This window comes from Nansenia antarctica (assembly GCF_963989245.1).
Source record: "Nansenia antarctica genome assembly, chromosome: 6".
Classification (NCBI taxonomy): domain Eukaryota; kingdom Metazoa; phylum Chordata; class Actinopteri; order Argentiniformes; family Microstomatidae; genus Nansenia; species Nansenia antarctica.
In genome coordinates this window covers 42,841,058-42,861,862 of record NC_137676.1, presented here as the reverse complement: position 1 = coordinate 42,861,862, position 20,805 = coordinate 42,841,058, and the positions used below count along the sequence as shown (strand labels likewise).

General features: G+C 44.3%; 1 protein-coding gene across 1 annotated transcript in view; it reads left to right on the top strand.

Moving 5' to 3' along the window:
• Positions 1-20,805, top strand: part of mtor (mechanistic target of rapamycin kinase) — an 83,152-nt gene that overhangs the window by 50,288 nt on the left and 12,059 nt on the right. Inside the window, exons 31-42 of the mRNA XM_080533608.1 lie at positions 2,296-2,396; positions 3,478-3,593; positions 8,169-8,246; positions 8,936-9,043; positions 10,364-10,489; positions 11,445-11,576; positions 12,597-12,712; positions 16,348-16,465; positions 16,965-17,162; positions 19,406-19,506; positions 19,773-19,869; positions 20,102-20,200. Coding sequence (XP_080389734.1) covers positions 2,296-2,396; positions 3,478-3,593; positions 8,169-8,246; positions 8,936-9,043; positions 10,364-10,489; positions 11,445-11,576; positions 12,597-12,712; positions 16,348-16,465; positions 16,965-17,162; positions 19,406-19,506; positions 19,773-19,869; positions 20,102-20,200 — 1,390 coding nt within the window. The remainder of the gene's footprint in view (positions 1-2,295; positions 2,397-3,477; positions 3,594-8,168; positions 8,247-8,935; positions 9,044-10,363; positions 10,490-11,444; positions 11,577-12,596; positions 12,713-16,347; positions 16,466-16,964; positions 17,163-19,405; positions 19,507-19,772; positions 19,870-20,101; positions 20,201-20,805) is intronic.

Sequence of the window (20,805 nt, the reverse complement as noted above, 5' to 3'; positions counted from 1 at the left end):
GAGCACAGTTTTTGCCACTCAGCTGGTCAGTGGTCTTCTTCTTCTTTTCGTCTTCTTCTTAAGAGGACAGTGATGACCACAGCAGTGGTTTTTATACGTTTCCTTAAATAAGATTCAGTTCAGGTGATCGCCTAATCAGTGCCTCACTAAGTAGAATGAGGTGTGCCTGTGTTGGAATTCAACAGATACTGGAATGGAATGGCTGCCATACATGTAGAGATACTGATTTAATAAACATTTGGAGTAGGCTCTTAACTTTTTCCAGAGCCATACATTTCTGAATTATTATTTGAAAGGTACCAATAAATTGTTTCCACCCATAGATTGACCCAAAACACAATTCCCCACACACTACATTAATATTGTACATACCATAAAACGTCATGTTAGTAGCCCAGGCGTTTATTTGCTTTAACCATGGAGCACACCCGACACATAGGAGAAAGGCTATTATTGGAGACCTACAATTATTTTGTTACCCCTGTTGCTGTTGCCAAACTGCTGCTTAAACCTGTCAGGGGCTGCAATATATACCATTCTGAGAACAAATATCCACCAACATGATATAGACATTATTAGTCTACATTAAATCAGTCTAAAGGAGATTAATCTTATATGGTCATTTATTATTGTTTCCATACAAGTACACTGTTGAATAAATACCAGTAATGTCCCAATGGTTGCTCAGAATCAAATTTGTCACTTTAATCATCTGCTAATATCAACAAAGAATGCATACCATAAAACAATTTATTTTGACCCGATGTGTTTTAAGGACAAGCGCTTATTTGTTTCAATGTTATTTGTGGGCCAGCTATTATTGGAGACCAGCCGGTTATTACATTTGACAGTATTTAAGTACTGGTATATGTCCATAATTACTTCAGGACATATCATATTATTCTACAGACCCAACAGTTATGATTGACTGACAACCCCAGCTTGATTTAATTAGATTTTTGCAAGGTAGCCTGGTTAGTAGTATGGATTAAATAAATAAGCCCCCTATGATCAGACATGCTCACAACACTGTCTATAACAAAATGATCTGTGAAGAAATAATTATCCCCCCGTATTTATTTTTTTATCAGTTCAAGTGGAATTCCACTGGGTTGAGTGATGGTGTGCTGAGTCAACCGATAGCCCAGTGTACCTGCCACGTAAGCCTATGTGAGGCACGCACAGCGGTAGTGCACCGGGGCCTCTTGTTTTTGTAGCTTCCATTATGCCTGAGCTTGGTCAGCTGGAGAACTACTTCATTGCTCCTCAACCAAACCTGTCTGACTTTCCCCTCTAATCTTAACAGCACTGGCCATGTGTACTTTCCCTGAAACACGTGCAACGGTTTCATCCACACACAGTACTGATTGACTGACTTATTGCGTGATAGGGTTGGTTGAATTCACCTGGGATTGAAGGAATACACGTATGGGTTTGTTTACGGACATATTTGTTATAATCAGAGGCGTGATTGTTACAGTCGCATGCTGGCACATAGCTCGAAGATGTTTCTTAGTTATAAAAAAAAAACAAGACTTGACAGGAGCCAAGTTTTTTTTTTCATTTTTTTTTTTTTCAGATTTTATCCCTTTTTTCACCCAATTTGGTAGCCAATTGAACCCAACCTAGCATCCAATTATCCCCTGCCTATTGCGAGGGATCCGCCGCACGACCCCGCGGCCGGCAGTCCCAGAGGAGGCCGCCAGGCAGACTAGCTGACTGGCTCCTCGAGCCCAGCACCGTTATTCCAGCACCAGACGGGGGCGCTGTTGCGCGACGGATCCTTGTCCGGAACTACTCCTATACCCCCCTCGGGAGCGGCCGCCCAATATGCCGTTCCCCGTGTGTGCCCTGGCCATATCCGGGTCTGGCGAGCCGGGATACGAACCCCGGCCCCGGTGGGCAGCATGCACTAGTGGCCAGTGCTTAGACCGCTACACCACCGCGGGGCAGGAGCCAAGTTTTCAATGAAGCGAAGCATCCTTCTATTTCTTTTTATTCCATGCCCGTTCCGCTGGATGTGATGGTCAATGAGCAGATCCAAATGGGGGCTTGTTGATGGAGAATGAAACATGTGCCCATTCAGTATTTTTCTAGATGGGGTTTGATTATACATTTAACATTTAGAAACATTTGATGAGTAATGCAGTATTCCACAGGCTTTGTTGTCTCTTGACTTGTATTAACCCTGTGTGTGTGTGTGTGTGTGTGTGTGTGTGTGTGTGTGTGTGTGTGTGTCTGTGTCTGTGTCTGTGTGTGTGTGTGTGTGTGTGTGTGTGTGTGTGTGTGACCCAGGGGCCAGTTGCACCAGCAGTGCTGTGAGGAGTGGACCCTGGTCAGTGAGGAGACCCAGGCCAAGATGGCACGCATGGCAGCTGCTGCAGCCTGGGGGCTAGGTAAGAGCCCTCCTCTACCTACACTAACTAATTACCCTACCTAAAACACACTAAACACACCTCAAATAAATAGTTTTACATTTACATTTTTTACAGTGTAGCTAGAACCTTTGAAAAATGTGTTGACAGTTGTAAACATGCGTGACACGGTCTGAGCGGAAGTCACATGTGAATGGACGAGGACATGGAGGGAAGGAGGGCATTCTTAAGGCGTTTATTATATATAGCAAATTATGACGGTTTTATGATGGTATTAACCATTGCAGCCATAACGCTATTCTTTGGAACCAAGGTTTACGGTTTAACCGTAAAACCGCCCAAGCCTACCGTATATACATCAGAAAGGCAGTTGCAGGAGCCTCAAACAGTGAACAGGTGTCCACTCTCTCTGACTCACTTCAATTGAAGCCGAGCGATAACAATAACACCAATGTTTGAAATCCCTGCCTCACATCCAGATGGAAATGGCATCTAGTCTTAAAGTAACCATATCGTAATGTGCAATGGTGGAGAAAAACACTTCCCCTTACAACAGCCAGCCTACAGTTATTGCAGGACCACACTTCTAGCTTGTGGAGCCCCTGAGGCCTGTGGCTTCATTACATTCAAACCTGATCCGTAACCCTACCACTGGCCCCTTCCCCACCTAGGCTGAGTAGATTCTGTTATTGGTGCCTTGAGGAAACAAAAATACTACTGTGAGTCTGGTGTACTATTTTCTTGAATTGAACCCTGAAACACTGTATTATTTCATGATTCCTGAGGAAACCTACAATAAGGTCTTAAGGTATTTTGCACTAATTCGATGTCAGGCTGGTACAAACAGTATACCGTTTAAATGTTGTAGTTGTAATGTAAATGAGTTACAACTTAGGGCAGCCTAAGCCTGTATTGTGTTGTGGTAGCTGACTTGCGACACCCACTATCGTGCTATTCAACTTATGGTAGACATTTTGTGCCAGAACCCTCATCAAATCACACATCAGTTGTTCTTCCATGTTGTTGTTTCTTTAAAAAAGAAGTGTTTATGTAAACAATTGGTGGCTTGGTCACTAGTTTGTGTGTGTATTTGGTTTTCCAGGCCACTGGGACAGTATGGAGGAGTATACTTGTATGATACCCAGGGACACCCATGACGGGGCCTTCTACAGGGCTGTACTAGCTCTGCATCAGGACCTCTTCTCATTGGCCCAGCAGGTGAATGACATAAGCAGTTCTCTAGTCATAAACATGTATACAGTATATATATATCAGGGTTTCCGTTAGAAAAATTTGCCGTCGGACATCGTGTCCGGGAAGAATTCGATTTACCGGACAAACGTGATATATTCCGGTCATCATATTAAAATATATATATTTTTTTTTTTTCCAAAATCATATATTTTTTTCCTCCAAATCTAATGTTTGTCGCGGTGATTACTGTTGTGTAGCGGCCTATATATGCCATTTAATGTCTATTTCTCATCCGATACGATTAGATGCGAGCTATATAATATATAATAATATAACATGATTTGACGCATGCGCGCTATGCCATGCGTCAAATCCAGCGCTGAACGGGTCCAGCGCTGAACGGGCGCCTCACTGGGAACTGAACAGACAGCATCGATCAATGAACGGACTCCACATTACGTTAACTGAAGTTTGTTAAATTGTTTGGGATTAATGTGAGTTTTCTATTTTCTCTTTACAGTTTTACCCTTTTTTTTTTTAAATCAATAAAACAACGTCATTTCTATAAGTCTCGCTGGTTGGGAAGGCATTTCGTTTAGCTCGGGAGTATGACAATGGGAAGAACATAACTGTTTATTGAGAAACAATTGATAGGCAGTCTGGGATACGTATATAAAGAAATACCACAATGTCTAGATGTATAACATTTTATTGAACAGTAACAGTGCAAGCATGTAGGCTACGGGGAACAGGGATTTTGGTCAGTAGGTCCTTTGTACAGAGGGCGTTTCTCTCCGACAACGCGTTCCCAGGTACCATGGAAGTCATAGGTAGTCCAGCACACTGACAGAGAGACAGACAGACAGACAGACAGACAGACAGACAGACAGACAGGCAGACAGACAGACAGACAGATAGACAGACAGACAGACAGACAGTCAGCTTACTTCTACCCTTTTGAGTGGAATTACTCCTTTAATTAGCTGTTAGCCATCTCAAAGCCCCCTGAGTTGCTCGTCAACACTGAGAATAGACCACATTATAGAAACCAAAACACCGTTTTTTTAAATCCACAGGGAATAACCGAGAGTGTAAGGAAAGGCACACCCAGCGCTGTCAGTGGTGGGGAGACTTGAAGTGGCTTTGCTTGATTTCCATCACAGATTCAAGGATTGAAACACTGATGAAAATAGGGAGTAATAGTGATGGGATTATTTTAGATTATTTTAGATTAGATTAGATTAGATTAGGTGAGATTCAACTTTATTGTCATTGCAGAGTACAAGTACCAGACAACAAAATGCAGTTTAGCATCTAACCAGAAGTGCAAATAGTGATATAAAAACAAACACTTAACTTTCGGGGAAACTGCTAAAATAAAATAAATTAAATAAATTAAAAAAGAAAGCGACTATTAGCACCGCCGAATGACAACAAACGTATGAGTAATGAGTAAAACAATGTCACTTTTATAGTATGTTGTTTAACTTGCCGTTCGGTCGCCATGGCTCTGGTGTGTGTAGCAGCTTCAGCTAGCTGGCTGGAAACTTCTAGGGGTGCGTTCGTAAACACGCTCTGAGAGCGCCGGAGCGCACGCTGGCTTCGATGTCACAGAGCGACCGAGTCGTTCGATTGGACGAGAGGCGTTCCGCGAGTGCTGATCGGATTTCCAGAGCGTGTTTACGAACGCACCCAGCCAGCTTTAGCGAATTGTATTCAAAGGGAATTATTTTCACCGGACAATATGTCCGACGACTTTTCAATTTGTCGGACTTCACCAAATTTTACCGGACAAAGACCGGCAATTGCCGGTTAACGGAAACCCAGATATATATATATATTAGTTGACTCGAGGATGACCCAACTGGACAGGCTGCTTGATTCATACCTACAGCTATGTTTGTGTTCTTCTTAAAAAATATATATATATATTTTCACACGTTGTTGATTTTCAGTTGTACGTTGTAAGTTTCAGAGTAATATCCGTTACAACTTCAAGTGTTTCATTCGTTCAGACGTAGTGTTCCTGGCACTTTTGCACTCATTGAGGCTTTATAGAAAGGTGTGAAAATGTAGAATTTTCATCAGTCCTCTGAAATGGTGTGGAAAACCTTACTATGTTTGAAATATTTTTCAGCCTGTGCCATTAGCACTATAGGTATAGATAACCTCAAAAAAATGTTTTGTCTTGACCGGGGTATCAATGATGTCTAATGATTGGGCCTCCTCATTGGCCAAGAGATGAGCTCATTGTCTCTGGAGGTAGATCAGTCAAAGCTGGCGGGATGCCAGGGGGGTCTTACAACATGGGGGCCAGGAGGAAGCTGACAACACAGCACACAGCACACACACACACACACACACACACACTTGTTCCTCTAGTCTCTGTAGACCCATCCACCCAGTCACACTCTTACCAAGGCCCCCATAAACTTGCACCCTGCCTGCCCCCGTCACTCCCATTGTCCCCCCCCCCCCTGCATTCAAAGATTAAGTCCAGGTGTGGCCTTACAGGTTTCTTACACAGTTGAAAAGGAAAGGCGACTTTGAGGATGAGCCTATTCTCATTGAATGAGAAGCAGATGGAGGGGGGAAAGGGTGAAAGCTTAAATGTCAACATGAGCTCAGTTGTGTCTTCCGGATATGGTCTGTAATCCTCGAGCTTAAGTCTTTTTGATTTCTATACTGTGAAACTTTTGTGAAATGTCAGGAGACATTTGTACTGGGAGGCTAAGCGTGCATCTGAGTTCTACCTCGACGTTATAAATCTGCTAGTGATCTGTCTGTCCCTACTGCGCCGTATACTGTAGACACAACAGCGTTGCTCTCCCCTAACAACGTTGCTGGCGTTGCCAATACTTATGATGTACCACATACTCCTCTGGTTTTCTCACTTGATTTGGAAAAAGTCTGTTAATACATTAATACATTAATAAATGTACATTTATGTACATTAATAAATGTACATTTACATTTGAGACATTTAGGAGAAGCCTTTATCCAAAGCGACTTAAAATAAATACATTTGTTCAGAGTGTTCAGAGAATCATCTACACATCAGTCATCACAAGAAAAACAAATATATGCTTTACCCGCTCTTGGCTTTCGGGAAATGGAGATGCGCACGTTTGGGCAAGTTTTTTGTTTTGATTCACTTTAACCGTAGGTGAGTGGAATAGTGATAACGCTACTGTTACAGTAGTTGTAGTGCAGTTAAACTCTGATAAGACACATGATATGATTGTAAACTGTGCTGAGCGCCAGTTCACCGTTCCCAATTAAAATACACTCTTTTTAACTTCCTTGGACATCTGCTCGCTCCTGCTTTGTTCATCATGTGTTCAGGACAGCCTGAACACATGATTTATCATGTAAAAGTCTACATGACTGGACACTTACATTGAAGGAACAGCACAGTACAGGAACCCCCCCCGCACCCCCCAATACTTTCTTGTTGTGTGTGCCTGTCAGGCTTTTGGCACGCACCTGAAAAGTAATTGCACCTAGGCACGCTGAAACAGCTGTGTCTTCACGCCTTGGATAGCCTCTCCTCTGTCCTCCCTCATCTGTTCCACTGCCTGGGTAATTGCAGTGCACAGAATACAGCCTACAGAATACAGCCTTTAGCATGACAATAAGTCAGGGGGCTTTCCATAGAATATGGTGTGTGTGTCTGTGTGTGTGTGTGTGTGTGTGTGTGTGTGTGTGTGTGTGTCTGTGTGTCTGTGTCTGTGTCTGTGTCTGTGTGTGTGTGTGTGTGTGTGTGTGTGTGTGTGTGTGTGTGTGTCTGTATCTGTATGTGTCTGTATGTGTGTGTGTGGTGTGTGTGTGTGTGTGTGTGTGTGTGTGTGTGGTGTGTGTGTGAGTGTGTCCTCTCTCTCTTTGTCTGGGTTCATGAGGAGTAGTGAGATTTGGAGACACTATTCACTGTTACACTGTTACTACAATGTCACACTCAGCTGTTCATTTATCCTGTTCACGTCCAGTCAAGCACCGGGCAGCCAGTGTGTTTATAGAAAGAGTTTTGGAGTGTTAACAAGCAGCTTGACTTGTTTAATCAAAACAGTTTGATATGTGAGTGTTGGCACTCGTGGGCTGAGGGCCTGCGTGCTCAACTCACAGGCTGTCCCTGCCTTTATTTGATCAGGGTTTTTACATGGATTTTGGGTTGGACCAAAAACCCATTGGTGTTGCTGCAGTAGATGGGCCTGGAGTTGATGCAGGTAGGGTAGGAAGGTTTTGAGCAGCTGTTGATGTCCAGTAGAGAATATCCTATGTCGAAGTTAAGTTCCTTTACTGAGGAGATGTCTCCTTGTTAATCTACTGAAGGGTAGGAGACTGAGAAGGGAAGGGGTAGAGGGCAAAAGACAGAATCAGGAGCAGAAGGAGAACAGGTGTCTGTCTATCAACCTTACAGATTGATCCTTAACTTCTTCTCATCAGGCTCTTCTTCCTGGTTTACATTCTTCTTCTGTTTTCTCAGTAGATAAAGCAAATGTTCTTGCCATTTTCATAACACGTGTTTGTGTTTGTATGTGTGTATGTTTGTGTTTGTGTGTGTTTGTGTGTGTTTGTGTGTCTGTCTGTGTTTCCCTCCAGTGCATTGACAAGGCCAGAGATCTGCTGGATGCCGAGCTGACGGCCATGGCTGGGGAGAGCTACAGCCGAGCCTACGGGGTAAGACGCTCCCCACTGCTCCTTCAGTAACATGGTTGTAAGCAGAAGCCACTAGTCTTGCACTCTTACTCCAATGCCAAAGATTTATAAATCAACATCTGCTGGTCTCATTGCGTCTCAGTCAACAACCTTCTGTCACTAATCTATAAAGAAAGGAGCAACATGATGTTACGCCAAAGTATCAGTCTACATGACGTTGATCTGTAAACACATTAGAGCTGTTTACGCCACATCTGCCTGCCTTCCATCATAGATGTTTATCCTGTACAGATGTGGTTTGATGAATCAGCATCTCCTAGCCTGACACTGATAGCGATTAAGAATGAGAACATTGCCCTCCTCTCATTTGGCCGCCAGTCATCCTTAACGAAAAGGGTATCTAAACTAAATGTGATGCGCGTAAATGGCCATGCTAGAAGGATACAATAAGCCACCGCGTAGAGCTGAAAGAACAAGTTAGTTACAATCGACGGGCCCCACATAATGAACACATTCATTCGCAACGCATTCATAAGCAACGGCAAACTATAAAAACGTAATTCATTTTCGGTACCTGGCATAATACTAGATCACTGGTTAGCCTGTGATTATTGATCGTGAATGGCCAATGAATATGCAGTTGCACTCCAGTGAAGTGCTACCAGATCAAGGTGTGCTGTGATGTGATGAGGTTGTGTTTGTGTGTGCAGGCCATGGTGTCGTGTCAGATGCTGTCAGAGCTGGAGGAGGTGATCCAGTATAAGCTGGTCCCAGAGAGAAGAGACATCATACGAGACACCTGGTGGGAGAGGCTACAGGTGACTGGCGCGGACGACACGCACGCACGCACGTACACATGCACGCACACGCATACGCACACACACACACACACACACACACACACACACACACACACACACACACACACACACACACACACACACACACACACACTTGAATTGGGCAATAGTGCTATGGAAAGTACTTCAGAGCAGAAGACCTGATGGGCAATGCTGAAATGGGTAATGCACACATGCACACATGCACACACACACACACACACACACACACACACACACACACACACACACACACATGCGTACACACATACACACACAAACACTAATGATTATGATTGGGTGTACTGTATAAAGTACACGCTGTTCAAATAAGGCATGAAGAATACCCCCAAACCACCACAACCAGGACACATGCCAGGACTGAATATGGATGCTGGTCTTTCTAAAAATGACCATATCCATAAAAATGAATTCACAATTCACAAAGTCATAATTGTGAATCAAAGCAAAACCCCATAGCTCCCTTTAGGCCACTGTCTGAGCATGTCCAATTCCAAACAGGTGGGTGGTGATAGATACAGTAGGCAGTTGAACTTTGATACCATTCCCAACATGTGACGGCATTCCTCTGACTCCTTATGATATGTAACATGACATCCTTAATACCCTCAGGTTTCGGTGCCATTCCTCCTCTCAAGTGGTTCAGGTGTTATTGACGTCTTGTGGCCACCTGTTGCCTAGGCGACAAGCCAACAAGGCCGTTATTTACACCTCTGCTGGGTCGTCATGTCTTCCAGGGGGGAAATAATTCCCCCCACCCCCCAATAGTCCCTGTATTGTGAATTCTCCTTGATCGTCTTAACTTTTTCCATTCATAAAAGAAGAGGAGGAAGGAGTTCTGGGATTCGGATCATGAGGATCTTTGCTGAACAAACACTAACCCTTAATGGCCGCACCAGAGTAGGGTTCAAACGTCGACGGGCTCCTCTCTCAAGTGATTTATTGGCGGCTAACCTGACACATCTGTCAAGGGAGTCACCACTTCTCTGTCAGACGACTGGAATGGAGGCAGAGGTCCTTCCAACTCTGCACGTGTGTGTGTGTGTGTGTCTGTGTGTAAGAACATAAAGTATCCCCCACCCCTTCCCCTACACACTCGTGTGACTGTTTTTGCAAGTGACTTTTTTTTTTCATACCGTGTGTCTGTCTGCTTAACAAATTGGTCCCATAGGTTTTCAACTCTGCTGCCTTCTTCTCCCTCTCCATGTGTGTGTGTGCATTGTACATTGTGTTTTTAACTGTGGTTTAACTGTGGTTGGTTGTGTTCGTTCTCTCCAGGGTTGCCAGCGGATAGTAGAGGACTGGCAGAGAATCCTCATGGTCCGTTCTCTGGTCATCAACCCCCACGAGGACATGCGGACGTGGCTCAAGTACGCCAGCCTCTGTGGCAAGAGCGGACGTCTGGTGAGTTCAGGAGCCAAGGCTTAGATCACTATAAACACACGAGGCTCGGCGTTCCTCATGGGTGGTCAGCCGGCGCCGTGTGATGATTGATGACCGACTTGTGTTAGCTCCCAGAGTTCCATACCTACGCTTTAGCTTTATGGGCTAGCACGGTAGTGCGGATGTGCTGTTCAGGTTCGCTGCCGTACCCCGGGATTCGTTGTGTGATTTTCCATTCCCCAATGTACATCTTTGTAGACAGGTAGCCAATCCAGTATGAAATTGGTGGAAACATTGTTTATTGGTTTCCTGTCACAGTAAGGGGAGGAGGGGGGGTGGGAGGGAGGGGGACGACGACGACGACAGCTTCTGCTCGATTTGGAAACAGTGCAATTTCAGTTTCACTCGTACTGGAATTACTGATTAATGTAACACGTCTCCCTCAATCACACTGTTTAGAAACTCGACCTCTAATCTGTTTACAGAACGTGTCACAGTTGTTCTTCTCTTCCTCCAGTATTATTGTAAGTGATTGTCACAGAGTTTCAGGCGATTGACCAGGTTTCCACTCCACACACAAAGCCCTCTCAGACATATCCGGAGTGTGATGATGTAATTCCGAAAGTGCCGCGAGTTTCGCTCCCACACGGCAGCGTAACATCAAACATAGCAGCCAGGGAAAGTGATTAAAGGGAAAACCGCCCGCTGGCTGAACAAACGGGAGGGAAAGAATGAACACACTGTTGTAAAAGACTGACTCCTCTGCGGGGTTCCGCGCTTCGTGTTTCGGCCCCTTCAGTAGCACTGTCATCGAGATGTTTATTTACAGAGCGGTTGAAACAGGCCTGTGAAACCCTGTGGAATGGCCCGAGGTTTATGAGATAGGGGGGGGGGGGGGGGCTAAAGGAACCTGGGGTTCAAAGGTTCCTGAACCATTAAACTCTTTTGACACTTTGTGTCCACTCTTCTCCTCCAGGCTCTGGCACACAAGACCCTGGTGTTACTCCTGGGTGTGGACCCCTCCAAGCAGCTGGACCACCCGCTGCCGACCGCCCACCCTCACGTCACCTACGCCTACATGAAGTACATGTGGAAGAGCGCACGCAAGGTAGGGCCCTAAACCAACAGGGGACACTAGACCCTGATGTACACTACACGCAGGGAAGGACCCTAAACCAGCAGGAGACACTAGACCCTGATATACACTACAGGACCATAAACCACCAGGGGACACTAGACCCTGATATACACTACAGGACCATAAACCACCAGGAGACACTAGACTCTGATGTACACTACAGGACCATAAACCACCAGGGGACACTAGACCCTGATGTACACTACAGGACCATAAACCACCAGGGGACACTAGACCCTGATGTACACTACAGGACCGAAATGAAATGAAATGAACTGAGCTCTTCTGGGCTAGCCTGGTTATTATGCCTCCACCATAGTTTGTCAGGTGAATTCTGTTTGTCATCATGGAAAATGCTTGCGCGCACACACACACACACACACACACACACACACACACACACACACACACACACGTGTATAACTACATGTTCCAAAGGGGCCTTTCACAGTGTGGGGCTCATTAGAGAAGTGTTGAGGTCTGATGGTGGGCTTATGTAAGTGTGAGCGTGGGGCTCCCGCTGCCACAGGGCCAGCTGCAGGAGCAGGAGGCAGGAATCTGACATGACACTTACGTACACACTACCAGAGGGGTCCCCCCCCCCCCCTGTAGTCATAGTAGAACACCTCAGTTTCCCTAATACTTAAACATTAAGGATGTTGTAAATTCTTATCAGGGATTGATGAACAGCAATTGTATTTTGACCTTGCTCCTTTCAGGGATTTGAATTGAATTCACTGTTGAGAAATGCCCTTTATTTTCACTGAGAACTATTACTGTACCTTATTGTGTGTCTACTTAACAGTTCAAATGTATTGACCCCAACCCTGACACAGTTGACCGAAAATGGACATAGATGTGATCCCACGACAGTTGACAATTAGGGAATTTTCACAGACCATATGCAATACACTTACAGAAGATAATAATTACTTTGGTCCAGTTCTATTAGTTCTGCTCACCCCCTTTGTATCTCCCTGTGTCTTCCAGATCGATGCTTTCCAGCACATGCAGCACTTTGTACAAGGGATGCAGCAGCAGGCCCAGCACGCCATCGCAGCCGAGGACCAGCAGCACAAGCAGGAGCTCCACAAACTCATGGCCAGGTCAGCCACGTAGCCACACAAAGCTACAGCTGTTTCAACGCACACACACACACACAAACGCACATAACTTCACATTATGAAAATCAGATTAGACTTAATTTGACTACTTTTCAAAACAAACGCTCCACTAGCCGTCCAAAACTAAACATTTGGGTTTCATCACGCAGCAGATGTGCTGAAAACACAATCCACATGTTTCTTTTTGGATGGGTGCATGGTGTCATGGTATCATGGTATAATTTAAGGTGTTTACGGTTCTTTAACTTCATCAGGGCCCGAAGGGGCTTTACACAGAGGACGTTCTAACCGTATTCACCACACATTTGTAGGATCTATGTACATTTAAAGTACCTACACAGTTGGGGTTGTTTGGCGGTCAAAATTAATGTGTGCCAGAATGCCTCACCACAGTACTACTACTCCCATGAAGAGGTGAGAAGGCATTATGCACGGCTGAAGAGGAAGAAGAGAGACCTTTGTGAAGCTATTCTTCCACTTCCACCGTGCATAATGTCTTCTCACCTCTTCATGGGAGTAGTAGTACTAATATTAAACTACAGGTTTTACTTTAAAATGTACAGGTTTTAATTAGTATTAAAGTATTATTTGCCGGGCCCTCATGTTCTCAACTCCCAGGGCCACAGACAGGGTGTGCTGCTCATAGCCATGACCCCATTTGGGTTGTCTTAGTAACTCCATCAACCTCTTACTGGCATGCGTAGTTTATTCGCGAAGTGGGAATCTAACCACCTCATCTCCAACCAAATTGTACCTATGCCCGCAGGCACTGTAGACAAGGTGGGTCTTTCTGACCCCTCCCTGGTGTGCACTCCTGTCCCCGCCTGAATGTTGCTCTCTTCATACCACTTCTTTCCCTTGGCACAGCCTACCCTCATCGTCTGTCCTTACTGTAAGCATAGGTGAAAAATGGCCACCAAAACAACACATAGGGATCTCTTTGTTGGAGCAAGTAGTGCTGAGCAGACCAAAATATACCTAACAACTCAGCATGTTGTTGTTGCTGGACCTTGTCTTAAACAATGTTTTGTTGATAAAACTGTGATTATTCAACCTGTTAGAAATTGCATTGCGCAACATGTGAGCACTAGTTGCAGTTTTCAGAACTCCCATTGGATAATGTCTCATCACGTCTATTCAAAATGTTACGTTGAAGACTGACTTTGCCCACTTTTGGGCATTTTGGAGCCTCTTCATTTTACATTTAGATTTGTGGCATTCAGAAGACACCTTATTCCAAAGCGATTTACAACAAATACATTTGACTAAGTAAGTGAATTATCTATCCACCAGTCAAAGCAAGTAATCTATGCTCAGGCCAGGGGCCATTGGCAGTCATCGTGCTAGAAAAAGGAAGAATTATTATTATTATTATTATTATTTATTTATTTTTCTTCTCCTCCCTTCAGTGTGCAGTGAATGCTAAGCACTGGTGGAGGATGACCTGAACTGTATGAACAGCTGCTCCAGGACTTGTATGGTTTAGCCTGTGGTTAGTAAGGTTAGGACTCAGACTTTTCAAGCTAATTTGAAATCAGTCCTTAAGGGCAGAGAATGTCTTGTGTTTGGGTTAAGGTTAGCGTTAACCTTTCAGGCAGTATTCACAGCAGGAGCACACAACAATGTATTGCTGTTTGGTGTTTATGGATCACAGCTGAAGGAGCTCGAAAATGTAAAAACCTTGATTAAAGAATGGCTTGGCAGGACATAGTTTGCATGCTCCATGAGCCCATACAAACAAATGCGTACAGTACAGTATGTTCCCCAAAGCTGTTTCCTTGACAGGGTCATGGACGCCAAATGAATGTCTGAGGGTAGAGAATCAGAACTCACAGAGCCTTTACTTCTGGCCGAGATGAAGTCAAATGCTATATTTCACTTGGGCTAAACCAACCAAAGCAAGCATGGGGTGGAAAAAAACACATTTTCCATGGGAAACGCAATGCGTTCACACTTGGTCAAGAGACAAGCCTTCATACAGTAGAACATCCAGTAAAAACACTCATCTTCGAGTCACAACACACACATACATACACAGACACACACACTCACACCCCATCATTCAGGCAACAAGCAAACATGACAACCCTAGGAAAGAGTTTCTCGGATGTGGCGTTGCGTTTTTCAGACGAGCGATTCTCGTTGTCTGAGGAATGTTTGCTGGGAAAACACCTGTGTGATGAAAACACCTGTGTGATCTCCGTTAGCCCCGTCTCCCTCCAGACGTGCTGATACACTTTCCTGAAAACAGGTCAGCAGTGTGGAATGGTACACACCTGGTTTGTGCGCACGCACACACTCATACAGTACATACGGTACATATGGTACATACACACACACACACTATTGCCATCGCCCCAAAATAATTGTTTACGGTTGATCGTGATAAGGTCTGCAATCTTGGCATCTCCTATCTGAATCACCATGGAAACGCAGCAGCACGACTGAGGGTCCCATTTTCTCTCATAATCCGGTTTGCTGCTGTGCTGTCTGGGTGCCGAGGCACACTGAAACTGAACTGTACTGTATATTCACATGGAAAAGCACTCAGCAGAAATTACGTAATCCTAATGGATAATTTATTAGGAGTGCTCTGGAAATAGTAGTGCGCCGTTCAGTTAGGAGCTCATGGATGGATGGATGGCCGTGCGGCGCTCGCCAGTTCGGTTAGCCCAATATAAACCAATCATGTGTTTGGCACAGGTAAATCAAACACAAAACTACTTTGAGTGCTTGCCTGAAATGTCAGTGTTTTGAATGATGGATAACTTATTGCAAGGGAAACTCCTGGGAGACCACATGGCACTATTCCTGCACCAATAAAAAGAAAAAAGAAATGGTTAGAAAGTTGTAATTGAAAATCACTTACCTAAACCTTTCGGTGGCTAAAAGTGCCACCGCTTTCGGTAATGATGCTTGAGTATGATAAATGCTTGTATGATTTCCAAGTCTCAGATCCCTCTCGTTCTATTTTAATGGATGGTCCTGTACTGAACATCGTTGCCAACTCCCCTCATGACTGATGAGACAGTAAGCATAGTTTATAAAGTTATTCATAATTCGGGCAATCACTACAACAGAAAATGTTCTCTTACTGCACGAACAGTAAGTTAATCTGTGAATTTAATTTGACTAGAAAGTCTGCTCTAGTTCTTGGCCTCAGGCCTAGATAACTCATCTCTGTGTGGACAGGGTCGTGCTCGGTGGCATCCTTGTTTTTAAAGGGGGAGGATCTACTGCAAGGATGCACCATATGGAAAGCATTCATCATATTCATCTCTAGTGTAAGGCCTGATAGAAGAGCATCCCACGCTATACCTGCTGAAAGAAGGGTTTGTAAATGTTGCCTTGGTGATTTGTCAAATCCTAGAAGTGGTTCAGTGACAACATTTTCATGATTACTCACCCTCCCTGGGACCTTAAGACAGGCGTTAGCTCCCTGAGTGGGTTTGAGCTGGTGTCTTCCACCCCTGGGTTTGAATTTTGCCTCGTTCACACATGCACTGTGCACTGTAGGCCTGATTCTACTGATGATTTATATCATCTATATTGTGTCTTTCTCTGTCTCTAACTCTCTCTCTCTCTCGGTTTCCCACCCACTCCCACCTTCCCTCTAGGTGTTTCCTGAAGCTGGGTGAGTGGCAGCTCAGTCTGCAGGGTATCAATGAGAGCACAATCCCCAAGGTGCTGCAGTACTATAGCCACTCCACGGAGCACGACCGCAACTGGTACAAGGTCAGTCACCAATCACTCTCTGCCCTCTCACACCCGTAGCACATTAACATCGTCAACTCTCCTCATTGCATCTATGTTTCGGGCCAGGGGTATGATCTTTTTTTTTATTTTATAGATTATGGTTCAGAGAAACTCCTGGCCCCTTTTTATGTGAACTGAATCCGCAATTCTCAAGTTAATGTACAGTACAGTATGATTTGTGCCGGTGCGTTGTAAGACATGACTTCACTCATTTTCTAATCAAAATCCTGAGGGCCTCTCTGGCTTTTTATTGCCCGTGCCCAAGCTGTAGGCTTCCTCTCCAGTGCACCGTTCCCCTCAATAACTCTCAGTAGACATGAGACACATCCCTCAGAGGGGCGCCTCGTCTGTCCTTCCTCAGCAAACCAGAAAGTGATTGGGTAATGACCCGGAGGTTAATGTGATAACTGTTTTGCGTTTTTGAAAACCTCTCCGTCTCACCTGCCGCGTCTTGGCTTCCCCCCCCCTGCCCCCCCAGGCCTGGCACGCGTGGGCCGTGATGAACTTTGAGGCGGTGCTGCACTACAAGCACCAGAACGCAGGGCGGGACGAGAAGAAGAAGTTGCGCCACGCCAGCGGTGCCAGCGCCAACAGCGAGGCCAGCAACAGTGACAGCGAGGTGGACAGCACCGAACACAGCCCCGTCCCCTCCCCGGGCCAGAAGAAGGTCAACGAGGTCAGACTATTACTAGCTAATGACACACACGCACACACACACTCGCGTGCACATACACACGTTTGCACACATGCCAAACCTGGGTCAGATGCATACATTGCCATGCATTAGATTTGAAATCAAACATTTAATATGAAATTAAAGTTACAGATTATCAGGTTTTATATTAGGGTATTTGTATAAATATTGGTTTCACCATTTAGAAACGACAACACTTTATACATATTCCCCTATTTCAGGGCACCAACAGTATTTTTTATAGAATAGTATTATGTCCAAATTTTGCACTCATGCATTTGGTCGCATATCCTTTGCAATAACTTGCCTGAAGTCTGTGACCCATTGACCACACCTGACACTGGTTATCTTCTCTGGTGATGCTCTGTCAGGGCTGTTCTGTAGCCATCTTCAGTTGTGGTTTGTTTTTAGGTCTTTTTGTCTCATCTTCAAATGTTCAATTTAAATCCGATGATTGACTTGGCCAGTCAAAAACGTTCCTTGAAAAAATCCTTAGTTGCTATGGCAGTATGTTTGGGGTCATTGTCTTGCTGTATGATGAAGAGTTTAGAGGCATTTTGCAGACAAGATGTTTCTGTACACTCATCAATGAAGACAAGTTTCAGTGGCAGCCAGTGGTTCACCTTCCACCATATCCTGTCTCAATGTCTCAATAGATTTCTTCATTTGCCTCATAATGGCTGCCTTGACTTGACACCTCTTTGGTCCTCATGTTGACAGACACCAATAGCAGATTCCAAAGTCAAGTGGGAAGCCTAGAAATCAGACTAAACACTGAGAACTAAACACTGACACTTCTCTAATGTCAGCACAGATGATGCAACACAACACACCTGGCTAACATTCGTCTAGACAATTGCCCAAAAACGTTTGGTGCTCTGAGAAAAGTGTTGTCATTTCTAAATGGTTGATAATGGAGATCTTTCTTGGTCACGTGGCCGGAAATTATCTATTGATGACTCAGAGAGAAGGTTGAATCGTAATCATTGTATTAGGCAGATCTGGGTTGCATTCCCATGTACAGATGTTTCCAAGGCAGCATGCTCTGTTAAGTCCAAGTTTCAAGCATGGCTACGACATAGGAGATGCCGAGCTTGGCTGCGGCTGGTGCCGAGCATGGCTGTGGCATAAAGAGATGCCAAGCAAAGTACTGATGTTTGTTACAGCTTATATACAGTTCTCAGAGAGGAAATAGCTTTTACCTTGTAACTTACAATACTGACATTAGTTCCCATACATGGCTATTCTGTGTTCATGCTGTTCTGCTCTGCTGACCACTGGGTAGGCTCCTATGTCCTTAGAGTTAAACTGGTCTCACTGTTACTTGATATGGTATGTGCCTGCTCCTAAGAATGTTGTTTACTACTGAGAGTGGGCACACTTATGTTTAAGGTTAAACAATGAGTATTGCAATATTTGATAGGCACACAACATTTGCATATAGTCACACAAAAACACATCATAACAGCGGTGAAATCAATATTTAAACAATTTAAACATAAACTCAAATAAAAGCTTACAATGTGTACTTTGACCTCCTATTATTATTGTTTGATTTCAAATCAAAACATTTAGAGTATAAAGCCAAAATTAAGACAAAATGCGTCACCATCCAAATACTTACACAGGGCACTGTAGGTCAGATACTTGAAAGAACTTGATTTAGCTTAGAGTTAGCATGTTTGGTACTGTTCTATTGGTTTAATTGCTAAATTGTTAAGTGTCACATTTGATCCAGAAAAACACCACCTCACGCTGCCCGTCACTTTTAATAACAAGCCATATTCTAACTTGATAATGGTGTGAGAAATTGATGTCTTGCTGGGAGATTCAATCCCATGTTTGGATACTGCCATGTAAAGTAGAGGTTGACTGACTGACTGATTGAAGTGGTAGTGACAGCTTGATTTCACAGTCAAAACAAATGACAGGTCAGAGAAGAGTCTTAGCTTTTTCTGCTTCACACATTCTTTTACACCAACAAAAGGTAGCAGGGGATAAATTATTGGCTTGTGTTGTACATGGACTACAGGCTAGTATTCATACCTGATAAATGTTTCATGTTTATAGTAGGCATTTCAGAATAAGGGCTTTGAAATATTTACTCCAAAAGGAGCACATTGGTCTTTTGACTATGAATATTACTCATGAATGTCTTAAAGAATGAATGATACAATCCCCGTATTCAATCTTTCTCATGGCTCTGGGTTTGGCTCATCTTACAGGACCTGTCTAAGACATTACTCCTCTACACGGTGCCTGCTGTCCAGGGCTTCTTCCGCTCCATCTCTTTGTCCCGGGGGAACAACCTTCAGGACACTCTCAGGTGAGTCCACACACAACTCATATTCCAACGTCCCCCCCCCCCCCCCCCTCCGCCCAGAAATATGAAGAAAGGGAGACCTCCATTGACAACTCATATTTGTTTTATCTCGTTCTTTTGAGGCATGTTTTTTGTTTGTTTGTTGAATGTGACTTAAAAGTCAAGCTGCCGTTTGTTAATGTAATGGAGACAACAGTAGATGCAATAGACAATTAGACAAGTAATAGATATTAGAAAATCCTTTGTTTTGCTGTTGTTTTCCTCTCTAGGGTCCTGACCCTCTGGTTTGACTATGGCCACTGGCCCGAGGTCAATGAGGCACTGGTGGAGGGCATCAAAACCATTCAAATAGACACCTGGCTCCAGGTAAAGATCAACTCACACACACATTTATCCATCCTTGCTGTATGTGTTTGTCCATAGAACATTATCCTTTGTGGCAGCATAGAACATCATAGAACTATCCCCTGTGGATAAATTGATTATGTAGCGAAACCCTCCAAAGAATGCGATCCTACCCTGTGGGAGCGTTCAGGAGAATCACCCAGGCATGGCTCAGGGTCGCTGAGTGCTTCTCTCTCCCGTCTCTGTGCTGTAGGTGATCCCCCAGCTGATCGCCCGCATCGACACCCCCCGCGCCCTGGTGGGTCGCCTCATCCACCAATTGCTCACGGACATCGGACGTTACCACCCCCAGGTAATAATGACATACTACAATGTCTCCCCAGACACCGATTTAGCCTACACTTGAAAAAGCATCTTCAATGGAGATGCACCAGTGAAAGTGTGGTGTAGTTTAGGATTTGGCTTAATCGATCATCTGTCCAGGACCAGATGTTCAACCCTTATGCACCGATAGGATAATCATTTTAATAATTTTTATAATTTTGCCATTTAGCAGATGCTTTTAATCCAAAGCGACTTACAATTACGAATTACAGGGACATTCCCCCTGGAGTAACTGAGGGCTAAGTGCCTTACTCAAGGGCACACTAGTAGTGGTGTGGCTCACAACCTTCCGATCACAAGTCCAACTCACTATCCACTAGACCACCACTACCTCCGGATCCATGTTGTTTGAAATCATGGCGATTTGTATATGTTAATATTGATACACGTAATGATAACAGGTCGATATTATATAGTGCTTTTCGACAGGGCTCAGTGCACTATTTCTTTAATATTGGATAAACTCACCTTGTTCTATGCCTTGGTATAGTGCATAGCAGCCATTTTGCCTCACATCAGCTGTTTTAGTGGAGAGATTCTCTCGTAGGGCATCCAACCCTGAACTCCATTTAG